Here is a 22,327-nt window from a genome sequence, read left to right as displayed (position 1 = left end):
GAAGTATCCTCGGTATGCTCGGAACTAAAACTTCGAGGAAAATATTTGTTAGCTGCTGTCACATGGGAGTGGAACTCTGCGCTGTACAAAAGAGGGACATGAAATATTAAATAACTAGTATATTGATCGCCATCAGTAGCGGGTGAATAACCATTTTAATTTTAAATTAAATAAAAAATAAAAAATATAGTGAATATTTTGATCATCTTGAATCTGGCGGTAATAACAGACCTAAAAATCTCAAGTCTTGAGACAATATCAAACCCAATTACATTGGATGTTGCTAAACCGATGACGATTTTGAAGGAATAAAAGGCAAATAAAAAGGTCCCACATCCTTAACTTTTCAAAGTCTTATAGTTGTCATTTCCTTCCTTTATCCTTTACTTGTTTGCTAAATATCCATGCTTTACTGGTGAGTGCTTAAAGATGCATGATAATAAATGTTATTATTGTAATTTTATGAAGATTATTATCATGTATCTCTGAGTATTCATACCCGTCAAAATAGATTGGAAAAAAAAAACTCCACTTGAGGTTTGATGTGGAATATGTTGAGATTCAAGGCTAAGCGCGAATCGGTACGAGGATCTCGTGCTAAATGGATGAAAATACTTAAGTTAAAGCTTGAAACTTGGAGTCAAGAATAATTTAGGCACATATGGCCTGGTTTTGATTTTTAATTGTTTTGCCTCGTCTGTTTTGATAATTGGTGGAGATAAGATTTTTCTTTTTATTTTCTGCATACTTTCTTTGAATGTTCAACGTCTGTAGCAAACAAAGGAAGAAACTATTGAACACAAACATTACCAAGTTCAGGTCTATAATACAAACAGATAATTTGGAATAAAGAGAAAACAGACTTAACCCCCACCAGCCCAACACACACGCACGCACGCACGCACGGACTGTTAACAACAAGGCAAGAACTTGGTATTTTGTAACGAGCTAAGAATTTAGTTCTTATCAAGTGCAAGAACTTTAACTGCTTCTTAAACCCAGCCAATACTCCGCGATATTTTATAACGAACTAAGAATTTAGTTCTTATCAAGGGCAAGAACTTTAACTGCTTCTTAAACCCAGCCAATACTCCGCGATATTTTATAACGAACTAAGAATTTAGTTCTTATCTGCATTATTTCCCACTCTAGCACTTCCCATAGGGCTATTGTTTTGATTTAAGTAGTGCAAGGACTAAAGTTTAATCCATCAAAAATCTTAGCTTTAATCCTAACTAAGAAAATCTGTCAGATCCATATTTTAGATTTCTCCATAAGAAAAATTTGTATCTTAAGCAACTTTAATCCTAATTTTCAATCTTCCTAGCTTTTGACATGCTAATCTCATCCAAACTACAGGAGCCTTTCTTGTTCCCATGATCTTCGGATGCCTTTCAGTACCCATCTCTAGTTTTAGGAGTTATGATGATCAGCATTAACCTGAAAATCCGCATCTGAATTCATATCTCCTTAACAAAACCTAACACCATTATCCTTCGCGATCTCTCCATGGCTATCCATTTGGATTTTACTAGAAACCATCACACAGCTATGAATATCAGAGGGATTTTTGTAAAACCCATAGTGGCAAAGAAACTAAGAGGGAGATGGACGACAAATGGGGAAAGCATGGTGATAATGGTTCTTGGAAAATTTTGCCTTCCCCGTTTAGACATCTCACAGGATTGTTTGTGTGTTTTCACAGATCATGAACGCCTCACATACTATTCAATCATCTCGACAATAATGTAGATGACCTAGTCAGAACAGATAATTACCAAAACTAATGAAATGGTATTAAGCATTTCCCCCCCTCCTGATGTGGTTAAAAAATATAAGCGATAATGCAAGAAATTCTTCTTGCAAATACTGAATGAAGTTAGTTGAAGGAATAATTTAGTAGACCTACATAGTTTAGAAAAAGATTGCTTCCATTAATAGTTCAGGGGAATGCCTGACACGGAAGAATTTAAGTTAAAGTGCTTTCTAAACAAGCAAGACTCTTAAATTTAGAAATTACTTGCTAGATGGACAGGGGAAAAAGTGCAACATTAATATACAAAGCAAATACCTGATTTCAAAGCTCTTCAAGAAATTCAGAGTATGTAATGGGCTTTTATGTCATTGAATTTGGCAAGGAATGGATGCTTTATGTTATCAATTAAAATTTCACAGGAGAACCATGAGCGCATTCTGCAGAGTTCATAAAAGATATAATAAGCACAGCAAATAAGCCTGGAAGAAACCTGTTACAAAATTGTTCCCTTTAAAGCATGGAACGCACAGAGTCTTTTCCGGTTTACTTGCAAAAAGAAAACTCTCAAACCAAGGACCCAGCCTCCCGTCTATTTTGAGCTAAAACAAATAAGAGGAATGCTGCGATGTGGAATCTCTCTACGGAATCTGGTGGTTAGCAATTGCACGAAAATATTTACATGAGACAACAAGACCTTCAGAAATGAACAGAACGACAAAAACTAAATATCAAATGCAAAGGTTGGATCTTGGATTCAAATGCATGTCTCTAAACAGCTTGTACATGCACATGTCAGCTTTTACCGTGCTGTGAACGTAGGCATAATCAAAGATGAATGAACTAGAAAATGGCACTAAATTAAGTGTGGTGGTGTGCCAATTAAGTAAACAAAGTTAATATCATATTGATATAAGATTTTGATGTCTCTACGACAATAGCCTCTTCCATTCCTAAAGAGCTCAGAAAACTCCCTCTTGGACATCGTCTGCATGCAATACTGCCAAGTCAAATATCAAGCCAATATATCGTAATCATCACATAAAGTATAGCAGCTAAAATTGACAACAAACAGTATTTGAACTATTACCATTAAAAAGTACTGTAAAATACAATTAAGAGAACTCAACAGAGCACACCAAACTACAAATGTTATCTTTACTGAGACGTTTGAAGACGTTGCTTTTTATCTCAGCAAAGTTATTGGATACCAGCAAAGCATTATTGTGAGCATCTATACAAGTTGACAAAGTAATTGCCTGAGCTAATAAAATGAAAGAATGAAGAAGAGTAAAAAATAGGCAAGGAGAACAAAGAGAAAGCTGGCTTGCGTGTTCACTTCTATTTTATGGATACAATATTCCCGCGACTGTTAAAAAACACAAAAATTACAGAAAAACGATACCCAGAGCAAGGGTATTTGAAAAAGGCGTAGCTGAAGCTTGATCAGAGATAAATCTCAAAATCCAGAATCTCATATTTTCTGGTGAACAACTTGCAAGCCCTTCTGAAGAACTGAATAGAGCCTGCGGTGCATCCCCACCAAAGCTCTGACACAGTTTGTAAAATATATGTATTGAGGATAAGCAATAAGTAGCCAAATGATTAAAATCAATTAACCACGTATTACAATCTCTCAGGGTCATTTTAGAGCAATTCTCATCAATCATCAAATAATGGTCAATAGAAATACAATCTCAATAGTTGTTGACACGGTGATATCAGTAATCTGGACAGAGGAAGATTGTTTCGGATAGAAAGCCTATAAAACCATCCACAGCCAAAACTTATCCATGGCTGAAACCTGAATAACAAAGAAAACAAGAACAAATGGAAAAGTTCAGGAGTTGTTTACAAAGCCATTCCCGTTTCATCTTAATTCTGCTAGGACTCAGAGATGGACAGCAGGGTGCTTCAAATATCAAAAGAGTTTCTCATGTTTTAGGATGTTGGAGAAATTTCTCGTACCAAAACATTTGTCCATAGACAAGTTAATACTGCAGCAATCATGTAAATAACAGTGCATCCTTCGATTACCTGTTCGGTCCAAAGGTACAGCGCCAAAAGCCACCGTAATATATCATATAGTTTTATAAATTTTATTACCTTTTCATTTTATTTTCATGGTAAAAATTTTCTAAAGTCAAAATCATTCAATAAAAAAAATTAAAAATTGATATCAAATTGAAAAAAAAAATATTGTACGAATTATAAAAAAAATTGGGTTAATTATTTTCATAGATATTAAAATCTATTTATTATTTTTGTTCAAACATTATAGATACAATACAAAAACACATAATTACGATAGCCATAATAATATAGAAGCTAGATTATCATAATAATATAAAATTCTATCATCCTTACAACGGGGGGACATATAACTACTTATAAAAGTGTTTCACAGCTTTTTAGTGGTTGCTTGAGTTTAAAAAAAAAAAAATATTGACTAAGGCCCCCAACTTTAACCTATCAAATCATATTTAATTTATAAAATCGCAATGTAGGGATGCCTACTTAAAATCATCCAAATTTAGTTTTTGTTAATGTAAAATATGGTCTAAGATATTATTTTATAATTGTGGTAGAAATTATTTTTAAAAATATTTAATTTAAAAATATATTTTATTTTTAAATTTATTTTTAATATTAACATATTAAAATAATTTAAAATAATTTTTTTTAAAATACTATTAAACCACAAAACAAATTGCCGTTAAATATATCATTTATCATCAAACTTTTTTTTAAAAAAAAAACCCACTAATTGGAGGCTTTGTATAGCAAGTGTTTCCATCTGTTACCACCGTTCAACGGGGGTAAGGAAAGAAAGCCACGCTTGTCTTCCTCGACAAGACATACGGATGCAAAAGGAGTTCATGTTGACTTTTAATTATTATTATAAAAGTCGATGTAATATTGAAGTTACTGTATAATTAAAAGAAATTACTGGAAAATAAAAATAAAAATAATTTAAGATATCAGTTATTCTAAAATAAAATGTTTTATGGACCCTGAATAAATCTAAACTCTTATAGAAGAATTTAGTATTGAAGTTTCTCAACCATTCACTTTGTTGAAACTAAAATCTAATTGCTTTAAGTTTTATCTAGTATTGTGGTGTTATTATATTTTTAAAAAAAATTGAATTTTTTTGTTTTAAATTAATTATTTTTAATGTTTTTAAATTGTTTTGATATATTAATCTGAAAAATAAATTTAAAAAATATTATTTTAATATATTCTCAAACAAAAAATATTTTAAAATACAATATATATCCCACTCATATATATATCCTTCAAATCCAAAGAATTAAAAAAATAATTTAATTTTTTTAATACAACTAGATCAAATATTTTCAAGTATATTTAATATTATAGTACTGGTTATTTTTAATATTAAAATATATTAAAAAATTATTTTTATTTAAAAAAAATTATTTTTAATATTAATATATTAAAATAATTTAAAAATACTTAAAAAAATTAATTTTTTTAAAAAACATTTTTTTTTCTGCCGAAACAAACAGCCTATTCGGCTTCGGCGCTATGTGGCTTATAGGGTATAAATCCCATTTTGACCAAAACTTTTCGTCTCCATCCGATAACACTGGCATTTAACTATCAAAAGTGAACGAAAAGCTAAGCGTCATGGTTCCGATTCATCGGCTCAACCGATAATTCTTCGTTATTGATTTAACCAGCAGGTGAATCGCCAGTTGAACTGATATATCTCTGATAATTTTTTTTCAAGAATAGTATATAATTAATGTATGTACTAATTATGTGCTATTCTATTTGAAATTTCAGTATAGTAAATTTGCCAAGAGTAGAAAGATAAAGAAACCAAGTCCCGGATTGTCCGAGCCTTTCATCGAGTTCGTGCAAAACCAATCTATTTTAATTATTTAGATGATTAAGTGGTAATAACTTGAGATCAAGAGATTTATTTTCTTTGTGGGTTTAAGTTCGAGTCCTTACTTGTTCATATAATGGTTACTAGATACTTATATAATCATTAACTTTAGAGCTCGTGAGATTAGCCGTGGTATACGCAAGTTGGTCTGAATACCCATATTAATTAAAAAAAAAAACCCAATTCATTTCAAAATCCCTATTTGAATGAAAAATCCAATGAGAAATGACATATAGGATTATCCATGGAGATACCTGCTTGTCGAGACAAAGCTCAGTGGAGACCAAATCACTGGCAGGTAGGTTTAAAATGTTCTGAAACTCCTCCCCTGCTCCGTAGAAAACCCGATTTCCGATTAAATCAGGATGAGGTAATATTCTAAGCGGAAAGGGGATTTCGTTTGTCTGCTGTTGTATGTGATAAGCAAACCCTTCAGCTATCACTATCTTCTTCAAGTGTTCCAAAGGGCTGCCTGGCGGTCTCTGTCTTGACTGATCTGGGGAATGATTTCTACCTTGCAAAGCTTCATATTATAGTACCGTTTTAATTGGAGGTCCATGGATGCCCAGGAATGGAGACCGAATTTTGATCCTGGAGAGGTCAAGATTGGTCGGGTGGTGGTTTGGGTCGGAGACGGTGGATTTTACTTTTTCTAGGCAGCACATGCAAATAAAATAAGTCTAGACGGCTAGGAGTGCACATCACCAACTAATTAAAAGAACAGTCAAATTTTCCAGGACGTGGACAAACCCATTTATAACTGATACATCAAGAAAGATTTTATTGGGAAACTTTTGGATATAAATTATTAGTTTATAAGATTATAACTGATATATAATTATCAGTTCCAATTACATTTTTTTAAAATTATTTTTCAAAAACACCGGATTGAGAAAAACACGTAGTTTTTTTAAATATTTTTATAATAATTTTTTTTTGTTATTATCAAATTAGTTAGAGATATATATATTTTAAAAACACCAGAAAAAATGTAATTTTTTATATATTCTCATAATATTTTTTTTATTATCAGATCAGTGAGTAATTGGATTTTTGAATAAATATCAAGAATAAAAATAAAAAATAAAAAAGTGTTGGGATACCTATTATACATCTAACCACTTATATATATATATATAAAAAAAAACTTTTTCAGGAAGAAAAAAAAGAAAGAAATATACAACGGAGATTTTCTTGAAAAACAATGTGGTTTCCTCGAAGGAAAGATAGATTGAAGCTGCCAACTGTCTTTTTAATTAAAAAGAAAAGGAAAACCTTAACAAATCGATAACCATCATTTTTATTTATTTATTTATTTATTTCATTTCACTTATTATTATCAACCGGCTTTACTGTGGTAGCTTTTATTCCGAGTGGTTTTTAAAAACGTTTTTCCTTTTAAAAAAATCAAACGAATATTTTTTATTTACTCATATTAAAAATAAAAAAATATATATTAATGTATTTTCAAACATAAAACATTAAAAAAGACACAGAGCACACCACTGACCACACTGCTGAGCAGAACAGGCTGTGTATGTTTAACAAATTTCGGAGCGAATACAGGAATTCTTTTCCCTGTACCTTTTGCATTTAATTACCTTTACATATAAAGACCCCCACAAAGTCAAGGCTGTCTCTGTAGTTTATTGTCTCTTTTCTGCCACAATTCAAAGGACAATATGGGCATTCACATTTCCATGATTGAGGATAAATTATGACTTGCAATTTTGAAAAGGCTGACTTACTGGATAAAAGTGAGGCTCCATAAAACCAAATCTCTTTTTGTCAAATCCCCAAGATTTCTTTTCCACCTCATCACTATCTTTTCACGAGTAGAAAACTCGTCACATTAATTATAATAATAAAACATACAAAGACGTGATGGTGTTTTTTCACTAATTATATATATTTTTTAAAAAATATCATAACTCTTAGTTTACTGTTTTAAAAAATATTTTTAACTTGAAAATATATTAAAAAATATTTTTACTTGTGATAGGTTTTAGAAAATTATTTAAAATAATAAAAAAATGAGATATACTCAGTTTTCATTCGTACAAAGTTTTGAAAATACTCCTTGTCGATGAATTTCGCAGGGAAGATGAAAGACTCACTAAGAATAGACTAAATATTGAAGAAAATTGACTGTTCTGATTACATTAAGAAGAGAATTAAACTCTCTCCAGTTCGGAGAGCCTAGCATGATATTAAATGGGACAGTGAAAGGATTATGAAAGCGATCATCATCATAGTACACCACACTATTTTGTATCATTTATTTTATTTTCTATGGCAAGAATAAATGAGCATGGGCAAGCACAGTGCCATCTCAGGACTCCACAACCGGGTTAACTTTTGTTCTTTTAGAGTTCTTCTGTAGAAAATTTTATGTTTTTTTTTTTAGTATTTTCCATAATAGAGAGATATTGTACATTACATTCCCGCCGCTGGTAGGCCACTTCTGTGCTGAGGAGAGCAGTAAACAACATTCACAACGAGTTCTCTTTCCATTTATGCTCTCTCTCTCTCCTTTTCCTTCTTAATTTATCTTGTGCATGCCTCATATCAACATAAACCTTCCATATTCCTTATGCTTTCCCTTCTCTCTTTTCTCTTCTTTTGCTCTCTTCCTTTTCACAACCTCTGCTTGCAAAATTCTTGGTTTTCACTGAATTGAACTGCCTATTAACAACAGTACAGTTCTATCTCAAACCACAAGAAATGGTATGAGTTCTTTGTCTTGGATCAATTTTAATTGTTGCTACTTCTGTCACTCAGTTTGATTGGTTTTTCAGCAATTTTAGACTCTTGGACTGTTTGCTTGTTTCTCAGTAGAGAGAAATTTAAGAAACTCGGATGTCTGTTTTTGTTGATTGGAATTAGTTTCAGGCAATTTGATTTAATTGACATCTTTTTTTATCTTATCAATTTGTGATTTGAATTATTGGGATTACTCAGTTGTTGAATTGAATTACAATAAATAGTCTTTGATGTTTTTTATTGTTGCAGGTAGGCTGCAAAATTTATTTAAAAAACTCGGATTGGCTCACTACTCTCCTCCATAGCGATTTCTTTGATTCTTGCAGCAACCATCAAGAACGTAGAAAGAACGAGAAAAACGTGTTCTGTATTGATTGCAGTGTTGGGTGTTGTCGACATTGTATGGAGTCTCATTGCCTTCATAGACAACTCCAGATCTGCAAATATGTTTACCATGATGTTGTTCGCCTTCAAGAGATTCAAAAACATCTAGATTGCTCTAAAATTCAGGTTTTTTATGTATTTGTTAGTTGTTGTGATTGAATTATGTATCTTTCTTGATAAAGAGTTGGAGAGTAAAGTTTTCTGATAAAGAGGTCTTTAATGGGATTAAATTTATCAGATTGTTAATCTCTTTCTGTTTTTCTTATCTCTCAATCCTGTCGTTCTTTCATTCCCCCTTTTGATAGAATTTTATTTGCAAATGACTGATTATGGTTTCTGAAGGAAAACTAATTTGATTCGGCAGACCTATAAGATCAACGGTGAGAAGGCTATTCATCTGAAACCACGGCCTCAGCCTAAAGATGCAAGACCATCCACGAAAGCAAAGTTCGGTGCTTCTTGTGAAGCGTGTGCAAGATATCTGCAAGATGTTCCCAATCGTTTCTGCTCCATTGCATGCAAGGTAACCAGGATTAAATTTATAGTATCGGCATCATTTTATTGCTTTATGTTTGTTCTATTCCAACAATATTTTCATTCGAATCGAGGGACTGGCGCCTTGCTTGCTCACGATCGCAAAGAAATACCCCTCACGGTGATTTCTGATTGTATTTTCAGGTTTCAGCTGTTTCAGTGGAGCTTAAAGATCAAAGCCAGGAAATCATCTCCTTATCAATTCAGGAATTTACCGACCTTTCCTGGAAGGAAAACCCCAATGCAGAAAAGCATTCAAGTGAGAACGAATCGTCACTTTCCTTGACTGATATGTCTGAGGATACTCAAGGCTGGATGAATTCAGCTTTGAAACCAAGAAGACAATTGCACAAGAGAAAAGGGGTCCCTCGGAGGGCGCCACTATGTTAGTCAAAACAATAACCATGTTCTTTCCTTTTTCTTCTTTCCCAGAATTTTTATATATATATATATATATGATACATTTATGGTTCATATTAAGGTACTTAATAATAATAATAATAATAATCCACAAATAGCCTTTAAGAACATTTCACTCCTAGGTGGCCCCCATTCGGAGATAAAAGGTGGGTTAGTTGAGATGGAGAGCCCACAACAAGAAAAAAATCACTCGAGGCTGTATAGCTTGTTTGTGTGCGTGGTATATAGAAATAAATAATAATGGAGATGATGAGCTTTGCATCTGAATCCATGCTGAAGAGTCTAAATGGTTTCAGTAGGACTTAGTTGTGTTGTTATTTCTGCCGGTAGTATTTTTAACTCTATGTAAAATGGGATATTCCTCATCGCAAGAGTGGTAAACATTCAGCTGTATGTATGCGTGATTATGATTTGATTCCACTTGGGGACTCTGTTTTTTATGGGAATGTTTCTAAATTGGTTGGCATGCATGTGTTTGCTTTTTCTTCTCTTTTTCTCTAATGCGTTAGCCCGTCATATATCGAGAGGTTTGTCTCAATCTCTGTCGAAATTGGTAAATATGGAGTTTGCAGCTTGGTCTTTAGTTGCTGTCTAATTTGTCCAGTTGGGGTCCTCTCCTTACATCATGGGAACAATGTTTTGTTAAATGCTGTTATCTTATGGAATGTGGCAGACAAAAAGGGCCGCCAGAATAGTTCATAATCAGTGGCTAAGCCATGAAATAACTAAATAGCTACATCTATGAGCATGTTGCACATGGATGGTTTTCCCGTTTTTTCTTGGGCAGGCATTTTACTGTGCCTCCGTGCCGTGCTCGTGGATTTTGTATTCTGCTTGTTGTAGAAAAGCAATGGGCTTTGTGTTCAACTTGTAAAAAAACATAAAAAATTGAGGTTATGGCCGTTTTGGAGAGTTTATTGTGACGAGCTTTTGAAGCTTGAACAGTAATGAAGTGTCCACTGAGACTGGTCGTTTTTGTCCTTACGAGTCGTGAGTGCAATGACTGCTTTTTTTAAATTAACGTAGATATTCGGATTAGTTTACGTGCATCATGATAAATTTCATAAGCTCTGAAATTAATGACCAACCTTCTTTTGTTCCTGGATGTCATGAAAACAAATACTGTGGTTTCTTTTTACAGGCGGCAATGTAGAGGGTTTTAGGTTATGGCCGGAAAAAATAGAAGTGCTTATAGATCACGAACTGGTACATTGTTAGAGGATGCGTACATTCATCATTATGAACTCATTCTAAATCAGGGTGGCAGGAGCCTCAATGTAAAGTGTAAGAGCGATACTTCTGGGGAGTGTCTTTAATTTCGTTCTTTCTTTTTCTTCAAATTTTTAAAGCAATTTGTTTTGTTTGTTTCAAAACAATACATTGTGAAAGTTTCTCCAAACAGAATAATTTTAAAAAATGCCATTGGGTGTTTTTATTTTGCCCTTTTTTTTAAAAAAAAAAACAAGTAAATAAGTTTTTTTTATTTCTATTTTATAGCAAAAATAAAAAAATAAAATGGTATATCATCTATGCATGAAGCATGGAACCTTATAAAATCTCTTTCAGTCCAATGAAACCGGTTTTTAATTTGGTTTTATTTAATTTTTAATTTTTTAAAAAATTTAGTTTAATTATTTTTTATCTCAAACTAAACCAAAACACTTCTAATATACATATTCAATATAATATTTGACATGTCATTTTTTCATGTATTTCAATATATATTGAATTATTGAAAAATAAAATATTATTTTAGGTATTTAGTGTTACTTTAAAAATATATTTTTATATATATTTAATGCTTATGGATACTTGATGGATATAAATCAATTATTTCCAAGATAGAGAAAATAGGGTATTTTTTATGATTTTTATATACAATAAAAGTCATTCACAAATTGTGTGAAATCAAAATGAATTATTTGAGTGAATGTGACATTTCTACTTAGTTAATAAACTTTCTATTTCTTAAAATCAGTTGATTGTATTCCATGAAATGCTTCTTATTTACCTATTTTTAAATAACAAGATATAGAAGATATAGAAAGTATAATTTATCAATGTATTCATAATATATCATTGGAATAGGAGGGAAGGATATGTAAATACCCTTTAGTCTTAGCTTCTTGTCCAACTAAAAAGACAACATTGCTCGAGAAAGAGAAATTTAGCTTTAAGAAAAAAGGTGTTATGTATGGTCCCACACCATGTGATGATAAGATCACCACATTAATTGAGAAGATAGGTAGCTAGCTCTCTTTAAATTAAATGGTTCGGGTACTGTAGACGCAGTAGCAAAATTTGAACAAGAAAGATGAAGAAAATCGAGAGAAAGAAAGAAGAAAAGACAGCAGAGTAGCCTGTGTTTTTTTTTTTTTTTTTCCAGCTTGTTCATTGTTGAATCGGACTGAGATTTTGATAGTAGTTTCTAAATACGTTACTCTTTATTCTGAACGGCTAGATCGCAGATTGGTGGTGTGAAAACTGGCCGTTTTAATAAAAAACGAGGTTGTCAGTATTTGTGAGTTTTTTTTCAAATAATTCTCCTTTAATCTTGTTGTATTCCAAGAATAAGTTGTTCTTGATGATATATATGTTGTATTCTTTAGTTGAATTTAAGAAAGAACAATTGTGAACCCATTATTTGTTGATAGTGGAAGTTTTTAGGTGGATTACGGTTCCGTAGTTTTTCCCGTATCGAGTTTTTCACGTTAAAATCTTAGTGTTGATTTATGTGATTATTTGCATTATATTTGATCATTATTTGATTTTATTTTTACTGTATAAAGAGAAAAAAAGATTCAAACTTATAAATTATGAATTGTGTTTAGCTGAACTGATCCAAGTAAATTAATATTCATTTGTTCCTTAGAAAAGAGCTAAATCCATCTTTCTAAGCAACTGGGCATTGATTTATCTCTCGGCTTGTGCATCCATTCATACTCCTAATCTTTATTTATTTATTTTTGTTTCAAAGATCTCTCTTATATTTATTGTTTTAATATTGTTTGAAATTTCATTTTTGTCACGAACAAGCCTGCATTTGTTCCTTACATTTTATGATGAGTATATATACAGAGAAGAAGATGTTGGATGGTCGTTTTGATTCATTGAGCTCTAATGTGGACTTGACCCGAGATCCGAGACCGGGCGGGTAATCATCTCTCTTTTGTTTTGTTGTCATCTGACCCGGTAACTTCTTACCGATAACTTGACATCAATAATCACTGATGGCAGTGTGCGTCACCCAGTCGCGCTAAGGCACTGATATATCCCGTCTCCAAAGCTCTCGAATTTGACTCTCTTTGTAACAACAACCAAGAAAAAAAAAAGAACTAGAGAAGATAAGTTGGTATGTTGAAAATGCTTATGACAAATTATCATCAGTGCCAAGAGTTAATATTTACACAAAAATCAAGAGGAATTTATACCGGAAGCATTGCCTTATTCAGATGCACAGCTTCTCTATTTATCATTTTTTCACGACAATAAAATAAAATAAAATAAAAACCTTTCACTGAGCTATACTATCATGTGTCAGCCTGTTCTCCCATTCCTTTACAGTTTTAGACTCACAACTATTCATCAAAACTGGAAATGGAAAACCAAGTCAATACTTCTTCCTACCACTCTTGCACCTACAACATACAAACATACGAGGGGCAGCTTCATTATCCTTAATGCTGTTGCACCTTGTATGTTGCCACACATGGCAAACATCACAGGCCACCATCCTCTCCCCATCATCATCTTTAGCCCCACACCTACAATCCACTGTCCAATCATCAGCACCACCTTGATACCTCAGTTTTGTATCCAAGTCTAGCCCACACCCCCTAACCCAAACCTGCACACCTTGCTCCACTTCGCACATTACCCCATCCTGGTACTCCTTTTCCTCTATTTTACCTATCTGTATATCCTTCACAACAAACTTGTCCATTACATAATATGTATCCCTTAAGAGACACTGCACCATCAATTTGAGCTCATCAACAGTAGCATACTCTGGGACCACCAGAAGTTCACCTGGCGGCAATGGCCGTGTCAACTCTTTAACCAATTCATTGTAACTTGGCCTAAGCCGGAGAACAAGCCCTAGAAATGAATCCTGATCATTATTGCCCTTAAATTGCCACTGTTTGGCAAAATGCTTGCTATCCAAGATTGCTCTGATTGCTAGGGTAACTGAATGAGAATCAGGGTAGCCCAATAAAACATAATTGTACAAAAAATGCAAATCCTTGTTAACATCTAATCCTGGTTCTAGAGCTAGAATATCAGCCTGGGACTCCATTTTCTTTTCACTTTTCCCTTCATGAACAACATCTTGAAGTGAAATCACTAACTTTCTGGTAACGGGGTTGACAACACGATGAATGAATTGATTTTCCACCACAACCTTATCGATGTTTTTTATAACAAAGTCAATCAAACCAGTGTCACCAATGTGTTGTCTAACAGCATCACGCAAGGCTTGCCGATCCATTTTGGATCCATTAGCTTCCAAAGTAGTGAGTACCACTCTGACAACATCATCCAATCTTCTCGCAGGCCATCTACTCTCATCGAATTTAGCAATAAAAGAAAAGGAACTGTGGTGGTTTGGATCCTTAAATAAACAAGTTTCTGGTTGTCGGGCTCTTTGTATTGATGATTTTGATGGAATAGCAGCCAATGTCAAGGCTATTTTCCTTCGGATTAGGGGAGTGGAGTTCAGAGCAAGCATGAATTGAAACAAATCACTAATGGTAACCAACCGTGTCTCACTAGCATCCCTATAAATATTAATGATTCTTTTAACCAATTCTCCTTGCCTTTTGTTGATGAAGTCATGAATAATCTTACTGACGTCTAGTGAGCTGAGGATTTGAATAGCTCTCTCATATTTCTGCTGTGTAACCCCAAAGCTTCCACGGCTGAAATTGTAACCCCATTTTCCAAACCATGTACGCCCATAAGCAACTCCATGAAGCAACCTAAGGTCCATGCTTCCGGCTTTCTTTGACAGGTCTTCCACTGAAATTTCACTGAACAAGAAAGGAAAAAAAAAGAAATGAAAAGGGAAAAAAAGAAATATAATGCAAATAAAATAGAAGTCGCAAATGTTATGTTAGATTAGATACCGGGTTTGGAGAATTGAGCAGAGATGATCCCAGAGATTCATGAGTTCTTTCCCATGGAGGAATTTAGAGTTGGCTTCAATTCCATTGATGCATAGGAGATGACCAAAGCCATTGCAGTGAATGAGACCATGCAGGAGATGATTATTTTTCTCAAGAGATTCTTTGTTTAGAGGTTTGTTCCATTGATCGTCCTTTGGAATTATCAGATGATACCTTCTTTTTGACACAAAATGGTGACTCCAACCTTCCAAAAAAAAAAACCAAAAAAATGTAGAAAAATCATTATTTAATCAATCAGACCACATGATAATACTCCAATTTTTTTAAAAAGAAACATATCAGACAAACCCAAATTTAGAATATTAAAAGAAGAAGAAGAAGCAGTTTACTATATATACCAATGCATCTGCAGCGATCACAAAGTGGGCGAGGGTGAGAAGAGTGAATGTTCTCTTCAAGAACGTAGAGAGGGAAAACGACGCCGGTGGAGTCACTCAAGAGCAAAGCACACCAAACGGGATTGTGACAAACAGTATAATCTTCAATCTCAGCGCAATGTTTGAGGAATTCTCTAATGTTATCTCTGAAAGGGCCGGAATGAAGGGGAATGGGTGGTAGTGGTGGACGAGGAGGACTACTAGAGTTGTTGAAAGTGGAAATAAGAGGGCTTCCTTTTCGTTTCTTGCTGCAAGCTTCAAATATGGTGGTTGTGATGGCCATATGTTTTGTTTGGGAGGGAGAGAGGGAGAGGTTGTGTTTTGTGTTTGAGGAGAACGGATTTTGGGTGGGTTCCTGGAGGAGAGGCGGTTTTGATTCTTGAATGTGATAGCCCATGGTGGCGGGGAGAGTTTGGTGGTTACGAAGTGGTGTTTTGGTCATAACGAGGATGAGGTGGAGTGACTGACCGACCTTTTGTTTCTCTCGCTTGTTATGGTTTTTTTAGTATTTTGTTTTTAAAAGTTTTTTTATTTAAAAATGTATTAAAATAATATTTTTTATATGAATGTATTAAAATAATTAAAATATATAAAAAATAATTTTAAATTTTTTAAAAATATTGTTTCATATGAAATCTCAAACGGACCGACGTAACCAAAAGGTGAGGTTTATTTGTGATTTGGAGTTTCCTCCTCCTTTTTTTTAATGGGACGTACCCATCCATGAAAAAAAGAGGAAAATGATGAGAGAGAATATCTCATAGACCACGTAAATCATTCTCTTCGATTTGGAGAGAGGAAGTGGGAAGGAAAACTTAATAAAATGACAAATTTATCATCTACAAATGTCATTTTAGCTATAAAACAAGGATATAATGGTAATTTTAAGTTTTAGCAATTATTTTCTACTATTTATGTTTTCTTTTCTTCTTGCTTTCATTCCCCGCCATCGTCCAAATAAGCGGATTAAAAAACAAACATCTTCAGCCCCCTTCCTTTCTTGGCCCAATTTTTTCCTCCCATACATAGCGTGAGAGAGAGTAGGATTTTTCAAATTTATGATTTTGCCCTTCTAAGCATACGAGTGTGTCAGTGTGGCTTGGAGCGACTCTTTTGTTGACACAAACCAAACCATTCGAAATCTCAGATAAATGTAACATGTTGAGAAAGCTGAAGAGGAGAAAAATGGAAATTCCTGTCAGCGACAGGAACTCAGCACAGGTCCATCATGGTGAGCCTCCAGCAGGAGAACCTCCGAGGGTTCCAATCGATCCAGCAGGTAGCAAATATAGAGTGATATGTATGGGCATCTTCAAAACATACTCGAATTTATTTTCTGTATGTATTACCCGTAGTTTCCCATTTGTGTAAATCTCGGACACCGTTCCAATGAGATGCTGCACTTGGACGAATTTCGTTGGCATTTTGTATTAAATTTTTGCTTTCGATGTTTTATTTTTCTTTTATGTCATTCGCAAAGGAAGCCAGAGGAGATCTATTTTTGTGTTTCAGAGGATGAAAAAAAGAGTAGATAATAAAACGAGCCTCGGGGTAGGGGGACAGAACCTTAGATCAACAAGTTTGTGAAAAAACAAAGGTATAGCTTACAAGTAATGGATTCATGGCTGGTATTGGATTTAGTCGTCTGTATGCCTTCTTGCCTCCAGAAGCTCATCTCTCGGGTTTGAAATCCTTCTTCTAGACCATTTATATAGAGCTAATTCTAGACCAAGGAACATCAGAAGAACAGTCCTGTAGAACTACGAAGAGTAAAAACATATGTTGACTTGAATCCATGGGATTCCGAGACCAGTTTTTTCATGTTATAGTACTAGCTAGGCACAGGAACAAATATATGGCACAGAGTTGCCTGCCAAGACAACAAAATGGCATTGGAGATAACAAGCTACTGTCTGAATGATCCTATCACTGCGTTGAATAGAACAAACAGAAAAATGCATGGAATATGATGTCTTCGAATTTACACGAGGCAGCTCGTTGAATGCAGAACCTGTCATTTTATGTTATGAACAGTTGGTAAGAGCGGTGATTTGTAAGAGAATCAGATTAGTTTCACCTATTATTATCAGGCTTTATAAAGATATTCATCTACAGTTCCCAACGATGCGTGTGAGAAAAGAATGTCAGTGTATAAAAGGGGATCTTACGCTTTCCTTCTCCTGCTGGACGGCTAGCTCATATACTGCAGCAACCACTCCAGTGCCTGTTGTCGAATAATTCGAACTAAATTAACAAGTTAATCAAAATAAACACAAAGGGCAGTAGCTTTTAGAATCACAAAAGTAAATGTATCATTATCAGAAAGAACAGCAGCGCCTTCCTACAAAAGAGTCACTGTTTTAGAAAAAAATCTTTATTTCCATACCTTTATGCACTCGTGTAGGTCATTTTCGTTTGTTCTAACATGAACCTATAAAATCGAATTGACTAGTCAGAATCTAAGAGTATATTATTTGCAGTTTTCAGGTATGTTACTTGAATTCGGAATCCATATCCCACACAGGTACGGTGTCCAATTTGCATTCCCATGTCACTCGCCTATTTTATTTATGAATCATCTTTCATTTTTCCATGTAATTGGAGTGTCGAACTGTCAAACCCATGCTCAAGTGTCCAACGTCGGACGCAGGGTACTCTAGGGCAAAACAAAAGGTCCGAAGCAACATAGGTTTTCAGATATTTCATTGAACTATATCATATCACCAATCATGTCCAAAATATATATAAACTGAAATACGCAACAGTACATTAACAGCCCAAATCGTTCTTTTTTGCTAATCGGGCACGGTTGTACTGCAAATATTTAAACCTCAATAACTCGTCCACAGGATACAATTTCATTGCTTTCTAGAGAAGCGAGAATGATAACGTAGCTGTTCAGGACCAATGCGTAAGTTGCTCATGTTCTGACAGCGCCAGTTCTGCCAAGTATCTGGCCCTCTTTAATAGCTTCATGTAGAACCTAATACTCAGCATGGGAAAAGGACAAAATTCTATCAGACATCCTAAACTACAGGTGATATGAAAGAAAACTGATTGGGCTCTCTGCTCAATTCCAAGACAATATACGAATCTTACCACCATCAAGTACATAGCATGAGAAGAAGGGAAAGGAATTACCACATGAAGTTGTGGGTGGTGGGCAAGAAACATTGGAAGGTAAGGGCCTCCTGCACCACCCATTCCATGGCCATGCATCACTTTGCATCAGCTGTACATGTTGTTCCCAATGTAGCAATTCTCTTGCCTGACACTGAAATTCCCATAATTAAACGTCAGTGGAACTCTCATCGACCTGCAGAGGGAACTTCAGCTAGATATAATATTATCTTCAGTTTTGAAGTGATAGACAGCTAGCTTTGACAATAAGACAGATTATGTGACCATGGAAAAGAACGAACCGGAGAGTGCTATAGGAAAGTGCTAGTACTTGCAAAATTTATGGTATTAAGTTACAGATCAACCAGTGTGTTGGGGTTAATTGAGCCCCGATATGGAAGCGGCAAGTTGACAGCAGTTTTCTTTTCCGTTAGCTCAAGAGTCCATCAACAATAACCACACAGCGTTGACTTGTAATCTGTTTTATACGATGATTAACAAGTTGTCCTCTACCAATTTTTATTCATGCTCCCAGTCAATGTTTAACAATTCCGTGTAAATGCAAGCCATTGTGTAAAATACTGAAGGGAAAGGATTATGCATCTAAGAAAGGCACGTTTCTTAATTTACTCCTTGACCAATCTAGTGCATCGGGGCAGGGATATTTACCAGTTATAGGGCTGATTTTCTTCAATTCTGGTGGCCAATGAATGACAGCCTATACCGAAAATTCGAAGGTGTCTTTTGTTCTTGAAGAACCCTTTTGTTAGGAAACAGTTCAGAAGGCTAACTCCAAGAGAGATATATTACTTGTTTTAAAAATATTTTAAAAAATTTTTTAATTTTTTTTAATTTTTTATTAATTTTAAATTAATATATTTTTAGTATTTTAAATTATTTTAATATAATAATATCAAAAATAATTTTTAAAAAATATTATTAATATATATTTTAATACAAAAAATTATTTAAAAAACAACAGTTTCAAACAAGCCCTACAAATCTCCAGCTCGAACTTTGTTTTTTCAATTGCTGCTCGATCAAAGCAACGTACACTAATTAAACAAGTAGTCTCCATTTTTCTTTTTAACCTTAGTGATTACCATTTAATTAGAGGAGCATTAGTCACAATTGCGATTAACTATAAAAAAACTTATCTCAATAAAAAAACAGCTAACTGTCGCAAAATCACCACGCTACAGCGATTAACTATAGAACTTACCTCAATAATCCAGTGTACAATCTGCGCCCGTTGCTGGAGGATGAGATCGTCGTGCTCCGTGGCCCAGTATAGTTCAGGGTAGTCGTGCAAAAACATTTGCCCTCAAATCTCCTCACATTCTCTTTTTGTAGCTGTCATGCGTTTAGAATAATATAAATTATATTTTAAAATTTTATTTAATAATTTAAATTATTAAATTAAAATGATTTTTAATATAATATTAAAATTTTAATAATATAATAATTATGAAAAAATTTACTATTTTTATTTATATAATAAAAAAATAAAGTATAAATTAATATGAATTTATATAAGTTTTAAACTTAAAAATTTTTAATTTAAAAATATATGATAGAGAATAATACAAATTATATTTTAAAATTTTATATAATTAATTAAATTATTAAATTTAAATAATTTGTTTATCTTCCAAGTTTGAGCTATAAAAACACATTGAAAGTTCAAAAATAAACAAATTAAAAAACAAAGCGCACTGAAACACAGCAGAATTTAGCGAAAACAATAAATAATAATTGTTAATTCGAAAACTTACAATGGGCTTCTTTTGATATGATTCGAGGGGTGCTGATTATTTTCGAGTTTCTAGAGGTAAACTCGACCGCGAGAATTGCTGCCTAAGCTGGAGCAACAGAGAGGAAATCTGCGAAGGAACTGAATCGCCAACGGACTTCTCAGAAAATCACTTCCAGATTCAAAGAAAATCGACGGTGTATAATAATCAGAGAAATTGAGGTCGTCCGACTAATACTACTCCGGGAATACCTCAGGCTGCAGCTCCGAGAACGCCGTTTCCTGACAAGACGAGCAATCCGAAATGACGTCGTCCATGTACAACTCCTCCTTACAAGCCAGGTCATCATTTTCCCGGACTCCTCCTTAGCAGTTTGGATTCTTCTGCTGCTCTACAACACACTCATTGACAGAAACTGCATCGTTTTTGGAAATCTCACAGAGCTCTGTGTCTCTGTTAGTCGTCGGTTAATGTGATAAGCAAGACTCCACACCTGAAGCCACAGAAACGGCGTTTCTTATTTGGTCTTCAAGGAGATTTTCCTCGAATTTAAATTTTGGTGACGAGAGGAACAGTTAGAGGCGTAATTGACTTGAATTTCTTTGATACTAATGTTAGACTCCTCCACACAGGAAGACCCGCTCACTTCTACTTCACATGCTCTCCTGTCTCTCTCTCTTTGTGCTTGACGTATGGTCTTGTGATCCTCCGAAACGGTGAGCCTTCGAGCTTTCTCTTCCTGATACTACAACTCTGCTTGAAGCGTGAGAAACTTCATCGCAGAAGTCAAAGCAAGAGTTCTTATTGCGAGTGGGATTATCAGGGAGTAAAATTGGCGAGATCTGAGAGCGGACTTGGAATTGACGTTTGCTTCGCTGCTTCTTCATGATGCACGGTGGTTCTCGCTCGATATTTTGATACACTCTGCAGCTGCTCGGTTTGAGCTTCATTTTAAAAAAAAATGAATGGCGTAAGAGAGAGATTGTTCTTTTCAAATTCTGTCATTATTGGTTACTAAAAATGAGAATTGAGAAGGAGAGAGTGAGAGTTTGTTATAGGTACGGTAGGGAAGACTGGGGAGTTGAGGAAGGCGGTTACGGACGTTGGTGATGGAGTGCGTGGGAGGAGAGCCTTTTTACGGTGGGCCCACAGCTTGATGCAGGTTCCTGGTGCCCGATCAGATCGCGGTTCTCTTTCTGATGAGGATTGATCAGGACCGCTCACATGTGCATGATAGGTGGATCCAACTTAATTGGCAGTTCACACGTAACCAGATCTTTCGCTCATGGCTGAGCCCACGTCTCAGGACTCCGGAGTTCCATAACTTATACAGAGGCCGGTTTGCACCAATCGTGTAAACTGGTGAATCTAGGTAATTAAATTGAACCTAACCAGAACACACACATATAATTCCTTTATATTTTACAATTATTCATGCTCAATAGTCAATAGTTATGTTAAAAATAAACGGTGATTTTTTCTCGTTCCAATTAATATATTTAAATATAAAACAACGCTATTTAAAATATTTTATTATTTCATCTTGTATTATTTTATATTGAGGTATTATTATAAAAATATTATTGGAATCAACTTTTATGTATAAAAACCATGTATTTTTTTTAATAATGATGATTTATTTTTGTGTTTTAAAAATATTTTTGAAAAATTAAAAAAATTATTTTTTAATTTAAATTAATATTATTTTGTTTTTTATTATTTTGATTTATTGATGTTCAAAATATTTTTTTTATAAAAAAAATTTAATATATTTTTAAATACTTCAACAAATAACTATCAAAACAGACGCTTTTTATTATGACTTGATTTTAGAGCTTTTAAAGATACAATTAATTTAATGTTATGATCATGTTCTATGAAATAATTTTTATGAATATTGTGCATGATTTTTAACATTATTTAAGACTGAATTGTTCATTTAAAATTTTTTATATCACACGTGAAGGGTTGTATATAAGTGTTGAGTATGTTTCGGTTAATCGAACCTGGACTTAAGTTAATCAGGTATGTATGTATTTTTTATTGTTGGATTTGGGTTCAAAATTCTTTAAAGAGACTAGCCTGGTTTTTAGATTCAAGTACTTGGATAATGTATTAAG

The 22,327-nt window shown here is 33.9% G+C and overlaps 2 protein-coding genes across 2 annotated transcripts; one reads left to right on the top strand and one right to left on the bottom strand.

The window, feature by feature from the left end:
* The first annotated feature begins 8,070 nt into the window (after positions 1 to 8,070).
* On the top strand, positions 8,071 to 10,240 carry LOC105125629 (PLATZ transcription factor family protein). The gene is made up of 4 exons (XM_011026166.1): positions 8,071 to 8,396; positions 8,682 to 8,942; positions 9,181 to 9,339; positions 9,495 to 10,240. The coding sequence occupies exons 1-4, from the start codon at positions 8,394 to 8,396 to the stop codon at positions 9,738 to 9,740; spliced, it is 669 nt and encodes a 222-aa protein (XP_011024468.1). The 5' UTR covers positions 8,071 to 8,393; the 3' UTR covers positions 9,741 to 10,240.
* Positions 10,241 to 13,199: 2,959 nt separating this feature from the next.
* Positions 13,200 to 15,709, bottom strand: LOC105125622 (RING/FYVE/PHD zinc finger superfamily protein). The gene is made up of 3 exons (XM_011026151.1): positions 15,295 to 15,709; positions 14,897 to 15,140; positions 13,200 to 14,800 (listed from the first exon to the last, which is right to left on the bottom strand). The coding sequence occupies exons 1-3, from the start codon at positions 15,614 to 15,616 to the stop codon at positions 13,381 to 13,383; spliced, it is 1,986 nt and encodes a 661-aa protein (XP_011024453.1). The 5' UTR covers positions 15,617 to 15,709; the 3' UTR covers positions 13,200 to 13,380.
* Positions 15,710 to 22,327: the final 6,618 nt, after the last annotated feature.

This window comes from Populus euphratica, unplaced genomic scaffold, assembly GCF_000495115.2.
Source record: "Populus euphratica unplaced genomic scaffold, PopEup_1.0 scaffold1.1, whole genome shotgun sequence".
NCBI classification, from domain to species: Eukaryota; Viridiplantae; Streptophyta; class Magnoliopsida; order Malpighiales; family Salicaceae; genus Populus; species Populus euphratica.
Note: the sequence above shows the minus strand (reverse complement) of the source record. Positions and strands in the feature narration are given on the sequence as shown.

Excerpts from the sequence above, each read along its gene's own strand:
- LOC105125629 (XM_011026166.1), top strand. Across the intron at positions 8,943-9,180 it reads TAGATTGCTCTAAAATTCAG|ACCTATAAGATCAACGGTGA; the intron begins GTTTTTTATGTA and ends TTGATTCGGCAG. Across the intron at positions 9,340-9,494 it reads TCTGCTCCATTGCATGCAAG|GTTTCAGCTGTTTCAGTGGA; the intron begins GTAACCAGGATT and ends TTGTATTTTCAG.
- LOC105125622 (XM_011026151.1), bottom strand. The coding sequence starts at position 15,616 with ATGGCCATCACAACCACCATATTTGAAGCTTGCAGCAAGAAACGAAAA. Across the intron at positions 15,141-15,294 it reads TGATCGCTGCAGATGCATTG|GTTGGAGTCACCATTTTGTG; the intron begins GTATATATAGTA and ends TTTTTTTGGAAG. Across the intron at positions 14,801-14,896 it reads TGCTCAATTCTCCAAACCCG|TGAAATTTCAGTGGAAGACC; the intron begins GTATCTAATCTA and ends TTTCTTGTTCAG.